Source organism: Pelodiscus sinensis, unplaced genomic scaffold, assembly GCF_049634645.1.
Source record: "Pelodiscus sinensis isolate JC-2024 unplaced genomic scaffold, ASM4963464v1 ctg68, whole genome shotgun sequence".
In the NCBI taxonomy this organism is placed as follows: domain Eukaryota; kingdom Metazoa; phylum Chordata; order Testudines; family Trionychidae; genus Pelodiscus; species Pelodiscus sinensis.
This window is the reverse complement of record NW_027466009.1, coordinates 218386-235385: the sequence shown is the minus strand read 5'-3', so window position 1 is coordinate 235385 and position 17000 is coordinate 218386. Positions and strand designations below refer to the sequence as shown.

General features: G+C 51.6%; 1 protein-coding gene across 1 annotated transcript; it reads left to right on the top strand.

The window, feature by feature from the left end:
- Window positions 1–853: 853 nt before the first annotated feature.
- Window positions 854–6251, top strand: LOC102459709 (protein S100-A13-like). Its single transcript, XM_014573204.3, has 3 exons — window positions 854–1053; window positions 2742–2910; window positions 3516–6251. Exons 1-3 carry the CDS (start codon window positions 854–856, stop codon window positions 3654–3656), a joined length of 510 nt encoding a protein of 169 aa, XP_014428690.2. The 3' UTR covers window positions 3657–6251.
- The last annotated feature ends 10749 nt before the right edge of the window (window positions 6252–17000 follow it).

The following is a 17000-nucleotide window of genomic DNA, read 5'->3' as shown; positions in this document are numbered from 1 at the left end:
ATCACGTGGGAAATCTCACCCCTAAAGTAAAAACCAGGACACAAAAATTAACCAATCCCAGGTTAATAAAAAGAAAAGAGAAAACTTTTATTTTCACCACACTATTCCTGTGGCAAGCATAAAAAGTAGATGGAAAAATAACAAACTAATATACTCATGGAGAAACTCCATGGGCCTAGAACTTAGTTACAAAGGGAAGCCAACACAGCTTTTAAAAAGTGCACAGACCATAAAATAACAAAACCCGTACCCAAACCATAAAATAACAAACCCTAACGGATTTATCTACACTTTATCTTATTTACAGAAAGTCAAGACTTGTTTCTTGGGGTGTGTCTAGACTACAGGGTTTTATCGACAAAAGTATACCTGCGTCTACACGACTGCCGCGTTCTCTCGACATAACGTCGACAGCACTTGGCAGGCTTGTCGAGGGCGGTAAACCTCGTTCTATGAGGAATAACGCCTTTTGTCGACAGAGTTCTGTCGGGAGAAGGCGTTATTGCGTCGACACTGTCCTTTGCGTCTCCGCTCTCATGTTGACAAAGCGGCTTGCTTTGTCGACAGGATTGGATGTCGTCTAGACGCTCTTGTTAAAAAAAGGGCGATAAACCCTTGGCTACGGCTACCTATCGGAGTGAGGCTCTCTGTTAGCTGCGGGCTTTTCCGTCGCACCAACAAAGCCGGGTGAGGGCCCGGCAGCGGGGAGAAGTCAGCAGCGAGAGCCACAAATCTTTTGGTGCAGGCAGAGCCCTGTGTGTGGCAGCTGCCAGGCCGCGGGTTCAAAGCCTCCCTCCACCACGTCCCACGTGGCGCCCCCTAGTGGCTGCCCCAAAGAGAACCCTCCCCTGTCATGAGATGTGCTAGGACAAACAAAGTTCAAAGTCCAGCTCACCGGGTGGGCGTGGGTGCTCATGTTGGCGCAGGTGTGCTCTCTGTCTGGGAAAGATGCCAACTGCCGCCCAGGCTGTGGAGTTTCCTTGGGGCCAGTAGCCTAAGGCAGGCCGGGCAGAGAGAGAAGGGAACATGGGTGCCGGCTGACGTCCTGGTGAGGTAGGTTTTTCTACCGGCTCCTCCGCTTGGGGACTGGAGCAGGAAGAAGCACTAACAAGGGGGTTAAAGCAAGGGGATCGCTTGAAACCCGGACACCTGGGCCCTCTGCTCGGGGAGGGGTGGGAGCCTTAGGATTAGAGCAGGGGGGAGCTGGGAGGTGGGACGTCTGGGAGGGAAATAGGGACTAGTGGTTAGAGCAGTGGGGGGATGGAAACCCGGACTCCTGAATTTTCTGCTCTGGGGGAGGGAGGAGTGAGTTGAGGGGCAGGGAACCCAGATTCCTGGGTTCCCTGCTCGGGGGGGGGGGGGGTTGTGGGGCAGAGGGGGCTAAAAACCAGGACTCCTGGGTTCCCTGCTTTGGGAGGGGCGAGGAGCCTTAGGGTTAGAACAGGGGGGATCTGGGAGGCAGGAAGTCTGGGAGGGGCATAGGGGCTAGTGGTGAGAGCGGGGGGGGGGGGGTCTGGAAACCAGGACTCCTGGGTTCTATCCCACGTTCCAGGAGGGGAGTGGGATCTAGGGGGTTAAAGCCACCGGGCTGGGAGCCAGGGCTGCTAGTTTCTCTTCCGAGCTCCCAGATGGGAGGGACCTGGTGGTGGGAGAGCAGGAGGGGGGGAGGGAGGGTTACAGGAGGGTTACTGGACTTTGTCCAGTTTGCCCCACTCTGTCCTGGATGAACTGGACCCCCGGCGAGGCCCTATCAGGGAGGAACAATCGTCGTCTCCTGTCTTGCTCCCTGCACGCCTGATAGTGCAGCCAGAACGGTTGCTGCTTTTCTGCAACGGTGTCACACGGTGAACACAACCGGGTGGCCTTTCCTTTGGGATCCAGTGTGGCCCCGAGGCTCCCCTTCCACGGGGCTCCTTCCTACACAGCCACAGCCCGGTCTGGGTGTGCGAAAGGGATTGTCCCTCCCCAAATGGAGCACCGGGCCTTTGTCCTTGTTGAGCTCCATGCGATTGACCTCGGACCCGTTGGTCCGGATGAGTGAGAAATAGAATCCAGTCCTCCACCGCCCCAGCCACCCCTCCCAGCTTGGTACTGGCTGCACACTCTGTCAGCGTGCTCTTTATGGGGAAAGAACATGAGCTAGGAGAGACGACTGCAAGAATTGGGCTTGTTTCGTTTGGAAAAGAGAAGACTGAGAGGGGACATTCAGACTGAGAGCAGCTTTCAGGTATCTAAAAGGGGGTCACAAGGAGGAGGGAGATAAATTGTTCTCCTTGGCCTCTGAGGACAGGACAAGAAGCAATGGGCTTAAACTGCAGCAAGAGAGGTTTAGGTTGGACATTAGGAAAAAGTTCCTACCTGTCAGGGTGTCAAACACTGGAATAAATTGCCCAGGGAGGTTGTGGAATCCCCATCTCTGGAGATATTGAAGAGCAGGTTAGAGAAATGTCTATCAGGGATGCTCTAGACAGTGCTGGGTCCTGCCTTGAGGGCCGGGGACTGAGTTTGATAACCTCTTGAGGTCCCTTCCAGTTCTATCTGTCTATCCCCATCCACCCCCTCTATCTATCTATCTGCATCCACCCCCTCTATCTATCTGTGCACTTGAGCAGGTCTGGTTCTCTCCAGCAGGAGGTGCTGTTGCACAAGCAGCCGTTCCCCTGCAAGGCCAGGACTGGGGGCCCTAGTTTAGGTCTCTGGATGGGTGGGACCCTAAGGCAGCCTCTGTCCTCGCCTCGCAGGTGGAAGGAGCCGGCCGAGATGTCTGGAACGGACTCGGAGCTGGAGAGGGGCCTGCACGCCATTGTGGACAGCTTCTACAGATACGCCAAGGGCCCGCCCGGGCAGCAGGCGCTGGACCAGGCGGCTTTCCAGAAGTTACTCAGGAATGAACTGAGCCATCAGCTGTCGGTGAGACCCAGCTACGGGAACCCCCGGACACCAGAAGACACCAGCTGCCCACTGATGGCCAAGGGGGCTTTGCCAGTGCCCCTCACTCCCGCCTCGGAGCCCCTGCCCCCCAGCCCCGCTGGTGTCCCTCACTCCCACCTCACAGCCTCTGCCCCCCCCCAGCCCTGCTGGTGCCCCTCACTCCTGCCCCACAGCCCTGCCAGTTCTCCTCACTCCTGCCCCCCAGCCCCTTCCCCCAGCCAGTGCCCCTCACTCCTGCCTCGCAGTCCCTGTCCCCCCTAGCCCTGCCGGTACCCCTCGTCCCCACCCCACAGCCCCGCTGGTGCCCCCCACTCCCACCCCCCAGCCCTGCCGGTGCCCCTCACTCCTGCTTCGCAGCCCTGCTGGTGTCCCCCACTCCCACTCCCACCCCACAGCCCTGCCAGTTCTCCTCACTCCCACCCCCCGGCCCCTCCCCCCAGCCAGAGCCCCTCACTCCGGCCCCACAGGCCCTACCCCCCCAGCCCTGCAGGTGCCCCTCACTCCCGCCCCAAAGTCCCTGCCAGCTCAGCCCTGCTGCCCCAGCTTCCCCGGCTGAGGCGTGGGATTGGTGCCGTGTGTTTCAGGATGTGCAGAGCACAGAGGCAGCGAAGACCCTGATGCAGAAGCTGGATGCGGACAAGAATCAGCTCATCTCCTTTGCTGAGTACTGGGAGCTAGTCGCCTACCTCTGCCAAACCATCCAGCGTTACCGCTATGGCAAGTAGTGCCCAGCGGCCAGTGGGGAAACCGAGGCAGGCTCCCTCAGTCCTTCACCTCCCAACCTTAAAGCAAACCTCTCCCGCTCTCTTGGTGATTGGAAACTCTTTCCCTGCCCTCACTGGGCCCTCCTTGGCCTGTGCTCCCCATGCCGGGGTCCCCAGCCTGGCCTGCTCGCCCCCTGACCTCTGCCTTGCCCTCTGTCACTTGGGAGCATGGCTGGAGGAAAGAAACCAGCTGAGTTTTTTCATGCTCCCTGGTTTGGCATAGACTAGAGTGTGTGGTACCCTGCCTGGCAGGGATCAGAGGTAGGTCGGCGCACCCTGCTGGGGGATCAGAGGGCTACACATGTGTGTGTGGTGCCCTCTGCTGGCGGGAAACCGACCTGCATTCTGTGTGTGTGTGTATGTGTGTGTGTGTGTGTGTGTGTGTGTGTGTGTGTGTGTGGTAACCACCACTACTGGGGAATCAGAGGGGTATATATGTGTGTGTGTGGTGCCATCTGCTGGTGGGAAACAGACCTGCATTCTGTGTGTGTGTGTGTGTGTGTGTGTGTGTGTGTGTGATCACCACCACTACTGGGGAATCAGAGGGGTATATGTGTGTGTGTGGTGCCCTCTGCTGGCGGGAATCAGACCTGCATTCTGTGTGTGTGTGTGTTGTAACCACCACTACTGGGGAATCAGAGTTGTATATATGTGTGTGTGGTGCCCTCTGCTGGTGGGAAACAGACCTGCATTCTGTGTGTGTGTGTGTGTGTGTGTGTGTGTTGTAGCCACCCCTGCTGGAGGATCAGAGGGGTACATGTGTGTGTGGTGCCCTCTGCTGGCAGGAAACAGACCTGCATTCTGTGTGTGTGTGTGTGTGTGTGTGATCACCACCACTACTGGGGAATCAGAGGGGTATATATGTGTGTGTGGTGCCCTCTGCTGGCGGGAATCAGACCTGCATTCTGTGTGTGTGTGTGTGTGTGTGTGTGTTGTAACCAGCCCTACTGGGGGCTGCGTGTGAGGCTGGGGCGCCCCCCGGTGGCCTCAGCAGGCCACTGCAGATGCACTTGCATTGAGGGCCCAGTCTCATCCTGGCCGGGCCGTTCACTGCTCCCTTCAACCTGGTCTCCGAGGGGCACCCTGCCCATCCGTCCCTAGTTCCCTTCTGGGGCCTGGGGCCCCTGCTGTGCCCCCCACATGCCGGGACTCAGAAGGCGGCAGAGGAGCCAGACCTGGAATGGCTTTGGCGCAGCTCCGCGGTGAAGTCTTGGTGGGGGGGGGGGGGAGTGTGCAAAGGGCAGAGCCCCCCCCCTCACATGCTTGCAGGCCTGGGAGGTGGAGCCGTGCAGGGGGGCACCGCAGGCTGGAAGGGCTGCAGGGACGAATGTGGGGCGGTGGCAGCCCTGTCCGCCAACCAGCTTGCCAGGCCTCTCCAACAGGGGCCAGCCAGGCAGGTAGCTACGCAGCTATCCGGGAGGGGAGTGCGCTCTAGGGGTTAGAGCCAGGAGGGGCCGGGAGCCAGGACTGCAGGTGTCTTGCCTTAGCTCGGCGGCTGAATGCTGGCCTGGGCCTTTGTAGCCGGCTAACGTCTCCCTGCCTCAGTTTCTCCAATCCACTGGGAAACCGTTGCTGCCACCCGCAGGGACCTTTCCTCAGCCTAGCCCCTGCCTCTGCTGCCTCGTGGTGCCAGAGGCCGCCGCTCGCTGCTCAGCTTGGGGTCAGAAGGTCTCTGGGGCCACGGGGCCAGCAGGTGGGGCCCCGAGCCCCCGGGTAAAAGCCCGGCCTGTCGGGGAAGGAGAGTCAGGCAGGATGTAGCCGAAAGGAGGGTTCCCCCTGCTCAGCTCCTCCTCTTTCTGTAACAATCTGGCTTCTCTGTAGCCACGCGGGAAGGCCTGTGCTAGGCCTGAACCAAAGCCGCCTTCTGCAGCCAGGCTGACGAGCAGTCACATCCTCACATCTCAATTGTATTACAAAGTGTCACACCAGGCTGTGAGGAGGGACGTTGCCCGGATCGCGTCCCCAGATAAAGAAACCGATCTCCAGATGGGTAAAGAAATTTGTGCGTCACGCCGTTCTGTCTGGCAAGAAACTGCTTATCCATAGAGGACGTGGAATCCTTATCCTATGAGCCTTGTCACTGCACTTTCCTATTGTTTGTCTGTGTGATCTCGGTCTGGTTTGTAACTCTTTCCGTCTGCTGGATAATTAATGTTGCTAGGTGGAAATCAATGAAGGTGGTGGGGTGTGATTAGTTAGGTCATTTTATTAAGATTGGTTAGTAAAATGATACTAAAATAATTGGGGACGGTCTAGCTAAGCAAGACTCAGGTTTCATTATATAAACTGGGGTTCAAGAAGGAGAAGAGGAGAAGAGGAGAAGATCATCAGGAGTAACAAGGAAGAAAAGGCTGGAAGAGGACCAGGAGGAGGGAGAAGACCTGGAAAGAAGAAGTCACCTCCGAAACGCAGCCTAAGACCAGAGAGACTGATAGTGCCTGGCCAACAGGGGAAGTCTGCCTGCCTGTATCAGGACTGGTGAGCATGACGCTGTGCGCTTAGCATGTGTGTTCTGCTTGTTTGGGATTTGTCAATAAATAGAGGAGAAGGATATTACCGTGTGCGGCTCTTTCAAGTGGCTAAAGATCCTGCCAACCTGCAGGTTGTTACACCCTGAGCCGTAGGAATTGGGTACGGGTGGGTGTGTAAATTCACAGGGTTGCACCGGAACTGGGTAAAGGTGTGTGTCCCTACAGTGTGGAAGGGATAAAGGAATTTGTGCGGGTAACATTCCCTGGGTGAGCCATTCCCCCGGCGGGGGCGGCGGAGGGCAACCGCAGTGTGACAACAAGCTCCGTGTTTGGTTTTCTTCAGAAATTGGCAGGGTTTGGAGTTCCCAGGAACTCCCAGGTGTGTTTGCAAAGCTCTGACACACGTGTTTCCCAGGTAACGATCCCGGCCCATAGCCAAAGCGCTAGGCAAGGTTCACGGGTCACGGTGACTACGAGAGGACGCCAGGACTCTGGGGTCTGGGCCCAGCTCTGGGAGGGATGGACGGGGCTAGTGGGTGAGAGCGGCCGATTCCTGGTCTCTGTTCCTGGCCATGAGAGAAGTGGAATCCAGCCATGAGAGGGCCTGGGTGTCACATCTCCTAGGCTTTATTTCCAGCTGTGTCTCGGCTGGTTAACAACGGGCAGTGTCCAGCAGGGATGCCATGGGGGATCTGTGCAGGAGCAGAGCCCTTTGGGGGTTTGAGAGCAGGTTTCTCTCTCGCCAGCCAGGCCTAGGGAGGGAGTGTTAGACCCCTCCCCATCCCGAGATGCCCGCTCCAGCCTCCCTCTCTCTGAATGAGCAGGCTGGCCTCAGTACGTTCAGTAACAGCAAGTCTGCAGAGGAAACAGCATCTACAAACCCGGATGAGACCAGCTCTCCTTTCGGCTCATGTGCCCAGTGCGGGCGAGGCCTTGGGCGTTCTGCCACCGCGCTGTGAAACCAAACAGGAGATTTTTGTGGTTGATTCCATGGAAGGGCACGGGGCTTGGTATCCGTGAGAGCTCCCCCCCCCCCCGCCATGTTTACAAAGGTGGGGAGTGTCAGCAATATCAGACGGAGGTACAATCTCAGAGCACTAGCACTGGAAGGGACCTTGAGAAGTCATTAAGTCCACTCCCCTGTCCTCACGACAGGGCCAAACACCGTCGAGACCAGGGGTTCCCAAAATTTTTGGCATCACGCCCCCCTTTTTGATTTTTGAAAAACCCTCCTCCCCCTCCCCAAACAGCAGCAAAACTCGTTGAGCCAAAAAATGGAACTGAACAGGGCATCAAAACATGATAGGGGGAGGCTGGGTCGCCTCACGCCCTCCCCGGAATTTCTTCACGCCCCCCAGTTTGGGAACCCATGGTCTCTCTAGACCATCTCTGACAGAGCTTTGTCTAGTCTCCTCTTAAAAAATCTTCAGTGATGGGGATTCCACCACTTCCTGAAGGCAATTTCTTCCCGTGCTTAACACCACGAGCGTTAGTGTCCAACATTAACTTCCCATACTGCCATTTAAGCCCATTGCTTCTTGTGCTATCCTCAGAAGTTCAGGAGACATTTTTTTTCTCCCTCCTCCTTGTAACAATCTTTGAGGTATTTGAAAGCTGCCATCACGTCCCCTCTCAGTCTTCTCTTTTCTAGACGAAACAAGCCCAATTCTTTCAGTCTTCCCTCATAACTCATGTTTTCTAGACCTTTCATCATCTGTGTTGCTCTTCTCTGGATCTTCTCTAATTTGCCTGCTTCTACTCTTGAAATGTGGCACCCAGAATGGGACAATACTCCAGTTGAGGCCTAACCAGTGCAGAGTAGAGCGGAAGAACGACTTCTCGTGTCTTACTCACAACACTCCTGTTAATGCAGCCCAGAATCATGTTTGGTTTTTTTGCAATGGTGTCATACTATTGGCATAGTTAGCTTGTGGTCCATTGTGACCGCTAGATCCTTTCTGCAGGACTTCTTCCTAGACCGTCTCGTCCTATTTTCTATGCGTACATCTTGACTACACGCTTCTTTCAAAAGAAGCTTTTTTGAAAGAATAAGCTTCTTTTGAAAGAGATCATCTAGACAGCCATAACTTTTTTGAAAAAGCAATTCGCTTTTTCGAAAGAAAGCACCCAGGCAGTCTGGATGCTCTCTTTCGAAAAAGCTCTGTTTGCGGTCAAGAATGCCTTTTTTCGAAAGAGCTCTTTCGAAAAAAGGCGTTCTGCCTGGTAAAATGAGGTTTAGTGCTGTCGACAAAAATGCCGCATTCTTTCGATTTTAATTTAAAAAAAATGCAGCAACAGTCTAGAAGTAGGTGAAGTTTTTTTCGAAAAAAGGGCCACTTTTTTGAAAAAACCCTGTAGTCTCGACATAGTTTGTGTGGAAATAATTGTTCCTTCATAAGTGGAGTACTTTGCGTTTGTCCTTACTAAACTTCATCCTGTTCACCTCCGACTATTTCTCTAATTTGTACAGACCATTTTAAATTATAATCCTATCCTCCAAAGCATTTGAAACCCCTCCTACTTCGGTATCATCTGCAAATGTTATAAGCGTACTTTGTATGCCATTATTTAAATAGTTGATGAAGATATTGAAGAGAACCAGTTCCAAAACTGATCGCTGTGGAACCCCCCTTCCAGCATGACTGTGAACCATTAATAGCTACTCTCTGAGAATGGTTATCCAGCCAGTTATGCACCTACCTTATAATAGCCCCATCTAGGTTGTATTTCCTTAGTTTATTGATAAGGTCATGCGAGACCGTATCAAATGCCTTACTAAAGTTTAGGTATACCACATCCACCGCTTCTCCCTTATCCACAAGGCTTGTTATCCCATCGAAAAAACCTATCAGATTGATTTGACATGCTTTGTCCTTTACAAATTCATATTGTCTCTTACTTAGCTCCTCATTATCTGCCAGATGTTTGCAGATGGATTTCTTAATTATTTGTTCCATTATCTTTCCTGGCGCAGAAGTTAAACTGGTCTGTAGTTTCCTGGCTTGTTCTTATTTCCCTTTTTATAGATGGTACCTAGATTTGTCCTTCTCTAGTCTTCTGAAATCTCTCCCTTTTCCATGATTTTAAAAAGATGATAGCTAATGGCTCAGATACTTCCTTTATCGGCTCCTTTGTCAGTATTCTAGGAGGCATTTCATCAAGCCCTGGTAACTTGATGACATCTAACTTTTCTAAGTTTTTTTATCTTGTTCTTTTCCTATATTAACTTCAGAACCTAACTCCTTTTCTCCAGCTCTGGATCTAGGAGGTCAAAGGCAGAGGAGGCAGGACACCAAGGTCACATCCTGAGCCATGGGAGGGAAGTGGGGCTTAGTGGGTGGAGCTGAGAGGGCTCTAAGGACGGACTCCTGGGTTTTGTCCCTGAGAAGGGGAGGGTGGACCTAGAATGTCACAGCAAGGGATGGGGCACCGTGTCTCTGGATTCCTTGTCACTGCTCCATGCACCGCAGGGACTCGGACTTTGAAGGGGTTTGAAAATTCATCTGGCTCTGCTGAGGGACTGAGAGATCTCCAAGCGCTGGCACATCTGGGCAGGAGAAGGGAGATAAAATTCAGGGCTCGGTGTTCACAGAGACTTTGAAGCAAACACCCCTTTAGAGGCCTCTGTTTGGATTGTTCCACCCGAGTTACAGGAGTGTTGACTCTTCTTCCATTCCCTGGTATTTGTACTTGCGGGTGGGTGTTTTCTTCTCACTCCTCGCCCCCACCCCTTAAACCAACACCCTGCCCCCGTGTGATCTTTGCGTGGCTATTAGGGACTCCCCAATTCACCCAACCAACTTCAGAGCTCCTGTCCTTGCCCCCTTGACTGGGTGTTGGAGGAGGTGATGCCACGTAGTTCAGGCTGTGTCTACACTGCACACGGTGGGGAGGGTGTGTGTAGCAACAACGCGCCGCAGTGGAAGGTGTCAGGAGCTACAGGGGTCGGTCAAAGGCTCCGGACGAGCGATGCAGCGGTGAATGGCTCTGGCAGCTCCCCCCACTGGTACCTTTTCCTGCTATCAGAGCCTTTCCTGATTGCTGGAGCAATAGCCACCAGGAAGTCCTGCCTGGTGGCCAGAAAACCTGCCGCAGAGCTGCAGAAGGGCTTAGGACTCTTAAGTTCCAGCAGGAGAATCCCGTTTCCCTGTAGAACTGGCTTCTGGGGAGCTCAGCCGGCACCATCCCAGCTGCAGGGCACCCATGGGTGCTGTGGTTGAGGCTCCCCCACTGGCCAAGTGATCAGAGGTGTTTTCCCACCTGTCGGCTCCCTGGGGGTTGGGTTTCCCATGCCTCCGAGGTCCTGCAGTGATGCCAACACACCACTAGGAAGAGCCCTCTATAAATATCCCCACAGCTCAGCCCTGGGTTCAGTCGCAGAGGGGAAGAGGTTGGACGTGAACACAAAGGTAAGTGCTGGGCACGGGGTGTGTGTGTGTGGGGGGGCTGTGTATTATGTACATTTGTAGTGGGGAGCTGGGGGAAAACGGCTCTATGGAATCCCTGACCAGTGCTGTTCTGGGAGGGTCTAATGAGGGAATGGAAGATACCGGTCTAGATGATCCCTTTGGTTTGATCCTGGCGGGGAAGAGGGAGCTAATGGGCGCATGGATTTGATCTGGCATGGCAGGGGATGGGTGGATTTATTCTGAGCTAGAGAGGGTCTGATTTGGTACAGGTAGGCAGGCAGAATTGCGGGGTCTCGCTGTGTGGATGAGACAATGGTGTGCATGTGGGGGGGAAGGGTAGATTTATTAGGAACTGGGGACATTTTTGGGATAGAGGGAGCTTATACAGGAAGGACGGGCTCCACCTAAACCAAAATGGAACCAGACTGCTGGCACTTAACATGAAAAAGTTCATAGAGCAGGTTTTAAACTAAGGCATGGGGGGAAGCCGACGGGTGCGGAGGAGCACGTGGATCGGAAAGTGACATTCCTTAAGGGAGGGGCAATTAACAGAGATGCTCTGTTCTAATAAAGAGGAGAGGATGGAAGATGATAAAATAGAGGTACGATCAGATGAGGAAACAGTCAAATGAAAGAGTCCCATTCAATCACATTCGGGAATGGCAGACACCTTAAGTTTTTAAATGGCTAATATACACGTGCTAGAAGTCTAAATAATAAGGGTGAACTAGAGCGCCTAGTATTGAATGAGGATACTGATATCATGGGCTTCACAGAAACTTGGTGGAATGACGGTAATCAAAGGGGCACAGTCATACCAGGGTACAAAATCTATCGGAAGGACAAAACAGGTCGTGTGGGTAGGGGAGGGGCACTAGATGTGAAAGAAAATGTAGAATCAAATGAATTAAAACTCTTAAATGAACCAAACTATTCCACAGAATCTCCATGGATAGTAATTCAGTGCTCTAATAGTATGAACAAAGTCGTAAGGATATATTACTGATCACCAGGATGGTGAAGTGAAATGCTAAGGGAGATTAGAGAGGCTATATTTAAAAAAAACACCTCAATCATAGTGGGGGATTTTGACTCTCCCCATATTGACTGAGTACATGTTAACTCAGGACGGGATGCAGAAAAAGTTTCTTGATGTCTTAAATGACTGCTTCTTGGTGCAGCTGGTTCTGGAACCCACAAATGGAGAGGCAATTCTTGATTTCATCCAAAGTGGAGTGCAGGATCTTGTCCAAGAGATGAATACAGATGGATCACTTGGAAATAGTGTTCATAATATAATTAAATTTAACATCCCGGTGGTGGGAAAAACATTTCAGCAGTCCAACATGGTGGTATTTAATCTCAGAAAGGGGAACTACACAAAAATGAGGAGGGTAATTAAACAGAAATTAAAAGGTACAGTGACTAAAGTAAAAGCACAGCAAGCTGCAAAGACACCATAAAAGAGGTTAAAAGTCAGGAAACAAAGGGTAGGAATAAATGGTCACTTTTCAGAATGGAGAGAGGTAACTAGTGGGGTCCCTCAGGGGTCTGTCCTGGGATCAATCCTATTCTACTTATTTATATATGATCTAGAGAAAGGGGTAAACAGTGAGGTGGCAAAATTTGAAGATCATACCAAACTGCTGAAGATAGTTAAGACCAAAGCAGACCGTGAAGAGCTTCAAAAAGATCTCCCCAAACTAAGTGCTTGGGCAACAAAATGGAAAATGAAATCACATGTTGATAAATGTAAAGTAATGTACACTGGAAAACATAATCCCAACTGTAAATACAATATGATGAGAATTACTTTGGCTACAACTACTCAAGAGAGAGATCTTATAGTCACTGCACAGAGTTCCTGGCAAACATTTACTCAGTGCGCAGCAGCAATCAAAAAAGCAAACAAGATGATCGGAATCATTAAAAAAAGGGATAGAGAATAAGTCAGAAAATATCTTCTTGCCTCTTTATAAATCCATGGGACACCCACATCTTGAATACTGGGTACAGAGGTGGTCGCCTCATCTCAAAAAAGATCTCTTGGCATTGGAAGAGGTTCAGAAAAAGGGCAACCAAAATGATTAGGGGTTTAGAACGGGTCCGATATAAAGACAGATTAAAAGTACTTGGACTTTTCACCTTAGAAAAGAACAGACTAAGGGGGATACGATAGAGGACTATAAAATCATGACTGGTGTGAAGAAAGTAAATAAGGAAAAGTTATTTGCATATTCCCACAATATAAGAACTAGGAGTCACCAAATGAAATTCATAGGTAGCATATTTAAAGCAAACAAAAGGACGTTTTTCTTCACTCAGTGCACATTTTACCCGTGGAACTCCTTGCTGGAGGATGTTGTGAAGACCAGGACTTTAACAGGGTTTTAAAAAAAAAGAACTAGATACATTCATGGAGGAGAGGTCGATCAAGGGCTATTAGCCAGGATGGACAGAGATGGCGTCCCTAGCCTGTTTGTCAGAAATGGGTGACAGGAAAGGGATGATCAAGGTGTGTGTGTGTGTGTGTGTGTGTGTGTGTGTGTGTGTGTGTAAAAATACAAATGGGAAAGTCTCCTCTAGAGATCAGTGCAAATGGCACATGAGAAGGGTTTAGGGATCAGGACTCCTGGGTTCCCTGAAGGCGAGTCCCGTGCCCAACTGGACCTGACTTTTAGGGTGGTGGGAAGGAAACACCCCAGCTGGGATTCACCTGGGGATGTGGAAGGTTCATGCCCATTTGTTGGACAAGCAATTGAAGGGGTTTCTCATTGGATGCTGGGATTTCATGCAGAGACTCTGATACACCAATAGGAGGTGCCCTGGTTCGACAGAGCACAGTACAAACACCCGCACAAGGTGGGCAGGGTCAGTTACCGAAGGGACGAGGTTCAACACAGACACAAAGGTAAGAGGAGGGGACAATTATCGGAAAGTCTTTAGAGTGAAGACTGGTCTTTTTGTCCTGTTTGTACAGTGCTGTGCACTGCCGGGTCCTGGTCGGTAACTGGGCACCACGAAATGCAAAAGAATAAACAGCCATATTTCAGTGCACGTTTGTGGTGGGGACATGGAGAGCTCAGGAAAAAGATTTGAATGGCGACACTGTGCGGAGCTAGGCTGGGGATGGAAGGAGATCATAATCCATGGGTCCAGCCACGGCAGCAGAGATGAGGCTGACACCAGGCTAGCTGGGCCCGCTGCTCTGATCCGGGGCAGCTGGAAGCTGGAGAATACAGGACCAGTAGGTCCATACCAGGCTATAGGAGGTGTGACCTGGGGCAGGAATGCAGCAAGAACAGCTGGATTCAGGACGATGGATTCAATTGGCAGACTCTCGTCTCAGCTATAACACTGCCAACCCAGAGCAGGTCCACGGACCTCAGTCGGGTCCCTCTGGGTTTACACTGAGCTTTCCAAGATCTGAATCTGGCCCTGCCGTCACGGGGGTGACTCCAGATTGAGACCAAAGCCCTGAGCTTAGAATCCCTCCCTGAATTCATTGACATCCCCTCCTCCCTTCCTCCCCGGGGTCACTCTAGATTTAAGGAGGGTCACTGAGAGCTCGTTGATGTTGGTGGGGGTACACCAGGATTCACCTCCGCTGAAGAGGGAATTTTCAGAGGCTCTGGAACCCCCACAGTGGTTTTGCACTTCTTGGTTTCCTAGCACTTGATCTGTGGCATTTAAACACTGGGATGCGGGAAGCTACAATGATTATAAGGAACCAGTTCCCTTCACAATACTTACTGGTGCGGGAATTGTGATTTCCCCAGGCAAAGGGGCAGCCACTGGTCCATGATGCATGGTCGGGAGGTCTGTCAACCCAGGGTGGGAAAATAAGTCCTCCTGTTTTTTCTCCTGTCCATGGTACTGAAAGTTCTCTCCTTCATGCAGGTCCTACGCCCCCTGTCTCCGGCGCGCTCACCATGGCTTTTTTGACCCAGGACCAACAAAGTATGATCACCCGGGGGATGAAGTCCCTGGTGTCTCTGGCCAGGGAGCTGAGCTCTTCCAGTGTCAACCCAGACGCTCACAAGAAGATGCAGGCAAACGCCCGGCATGCGTGTGAGGAAATGAAAGCTGTGGAGAGCCAGCTGGAAAGCCAGAAGCACATCATGGACTCCCACTACGTGACCCTGCTGGAGAAGAGGGCACACCTGAACAATGAAAAGAGTCAAAGAGAATTAAGCCAGGCGCTCTTACAGATCCAACTGAAACATCACGCGAACACCAAGGCCTACGCCCAAGAAATGCTCAGCGCGGCAGAGGGGCACCTGAAGGAGCTCCAGGATTTGCAGAAGGAGGTGAGGAAGGAGAAAAACTGGCTTAAAATGGCAAGAACCATCGCCCTGCTGTTCATGCCTCTTTCCACGCTCATGGGTAGGTATCGACCGAGCCCGCCCCATCGCACGGGGCACAGCCAGTCAACAGCACTGCTGGAAGGTCCCTTGTGTCAGCAGCCCGGTGCTGGTTCTAACCCACTGAGGAGAGGGGACGAGCTGGCGTGGGCGGCAGGAAATGGGGCACATGGGACACTCAACCTCCCCTCCTCCTGGTTAGCGGCTTTAGGTGCATCTTTGCGGCTGCTATGTCCACTCTCTGCTTTGCAATCTTGGCAGAGGCTGAGCAGGGCAGAGACTGACCCTCTGTCTGGCTGCTAGTGGGAACCTAGGGGATAGGTTGCTCACCTGTGGAGAACAGGGTCACAGGTTCAAGTCCTGCCTCCCCTGGGTCAGGACAGGAGGGATAAGGGGGTGCCCCACGGTGGTGGGGTGGATACCTATGTGGCCTAGGAGAAAGGGTGCTAGCGTGGGGTTGTGGGTTCAAGTGCTGCCTCTCCCAAGTCAGGATGAGCATTGGCAGAGGGAGAAAGTAGGGAATGTTTGGATGGGGAGGCCATGTTTATGCTAATGAAGCAGGGGATATTTAAATCCCCGCTTCGTGAGCAATTTCAATCTGACTAATCTACCTCGCTCTGTCGACAGAGAGGTGTAGTATAGACACAGCCCCTCTTGTCCCATGCTGCTGCCTATGATACAGAGGCAGTAGGGCAGGGTGGCAGCAGCCCCTGTCAGGGCAGGGGGGTCTGAGGTCCTGACTGCCCAATTTGGCTCCTAATACGCTTTAAATGCAGAGCCACAGCAGGGGTTGTTCCTGGACCTGATGCAAACCATGACTGAGCCTGGCTGTTGGTCAGCCTGCTAAAAAAATTCCATGGCAAGGAGTGGGGAGTGGGGACGGGAAATATGTGTAGTTTATAGCATTAACCTATAAGCTTTTGCTTGTTGATTAATCAGTTAATCAACTATATTATTACATCCTTATTGTGAAGTCCAAGAATATAACTGGGTTCATAAAAGAACTAGCTCCATGAACTGCACGGCAAGCAACAGTTGGAGGTGTACCATGGAGAGAACTGAATTCAAAATGGCCGCCCTTAAAGGAGCAAGCCTCCTTAAACCTCTTTTTTTTTTCCCCCCTGACAACCTTTTCCTGGGGCTTTTTGTTTTGGTCAACAACCTTTCCCTGGGGAACGGCCACCCTTAAAGGAGTAAGCCTCCTTTTTTTTGGTCAACAAAAAATCCTTGGTGTTCCCCATAAAAAAATTATTTGTTTGGTTTCAAAAGTTTAAGAAACACTGGTCTAGAGTGTCAGCTTCTTGTGCAAGAAGTTTTTTTCAGAAGAGATCTTCGGGAAAAACTACTTGTGCAAGAGAAGGTATGTCTAGACTACAGGTTTTTGTCGACAGAGGCTTTGTCGACAGATACTGTCAACAAAGAGTATCTAGACTACATCCAGTTCTGTCGACACAGTAAGCCGCTTTGTTGACATGAGAGTGTAGACACAAGGGCTACGTCTACACTGGCCCCTTTTCCGGAAGGGGCATGTTAATTTCACCTATCGTAGTAGGGAAATCCGCGGGGGATTTAAATATCCCCCGCGGCATTTAAATAAAAATTTCCGCCGCTTTTTTCCGGCTTTTAAAAAAGCCGGAAAAGAGCGTCTACACTGGCCCCGATCCTCCAGAAAAAGCGCCCTTTTCCGGAGGCTCTTATTCCTACAGAACTCTGTTGACAAAATGCGTTATTCCTTGTAGAATGAGGTTTACCGCCATAGACAAAACTGCTGAGTTCTGTCGACATTGTGTCAACAGAACTCGGCAGTAGTGTAGACGCAGGTATAGTTTTGTCAACAAAAGTGGACTTTTATCGACAAAAGCCTGTAGTCTAGACAAAGTATCCACACTGCAAAAGTGCCTCAAAAAAGCAATGTGCTTTTGTGAAAGAGAGCGTCCGGACTGCATGGACGCTCTCTTGAACGTAAGCTCTGACTGCTATGCACAGAATGGCCATTCATGGATCTAGTTCTTTTATGAACCCGGTTATATTCTTGGACTTCACCAGGGCACCTGTGCGTTT

What these genes read in the sequence shown, in the direction of transcription:
- LOC102459709 (XM_014573204.3), top strand. Translation starts at nt 854, where the DNA reads ATGAGATGTGCTAGGACAAACAAAGTTCAAAGTCCAGCTCACCGGGTG. An exon ending in CCGGCTGACGTCCTGGTGAG is followed by an intron (nt 1,054 to 2,741) that starts GTAGGTTTTTCT and finishes CTCGCCTCGCAG; the next exon opens with GTGGAAGGAGCCGGCCGAGA. An exon ending in AACTGAGCCATCAGCTGTCG is followed by an intron (nt 2,911 to 3,515) that starts GTGAGACCCAGC and finishes CGTGTGTTTCAG; the next exon opens with GATGTGCAGAGCACAGAGGC.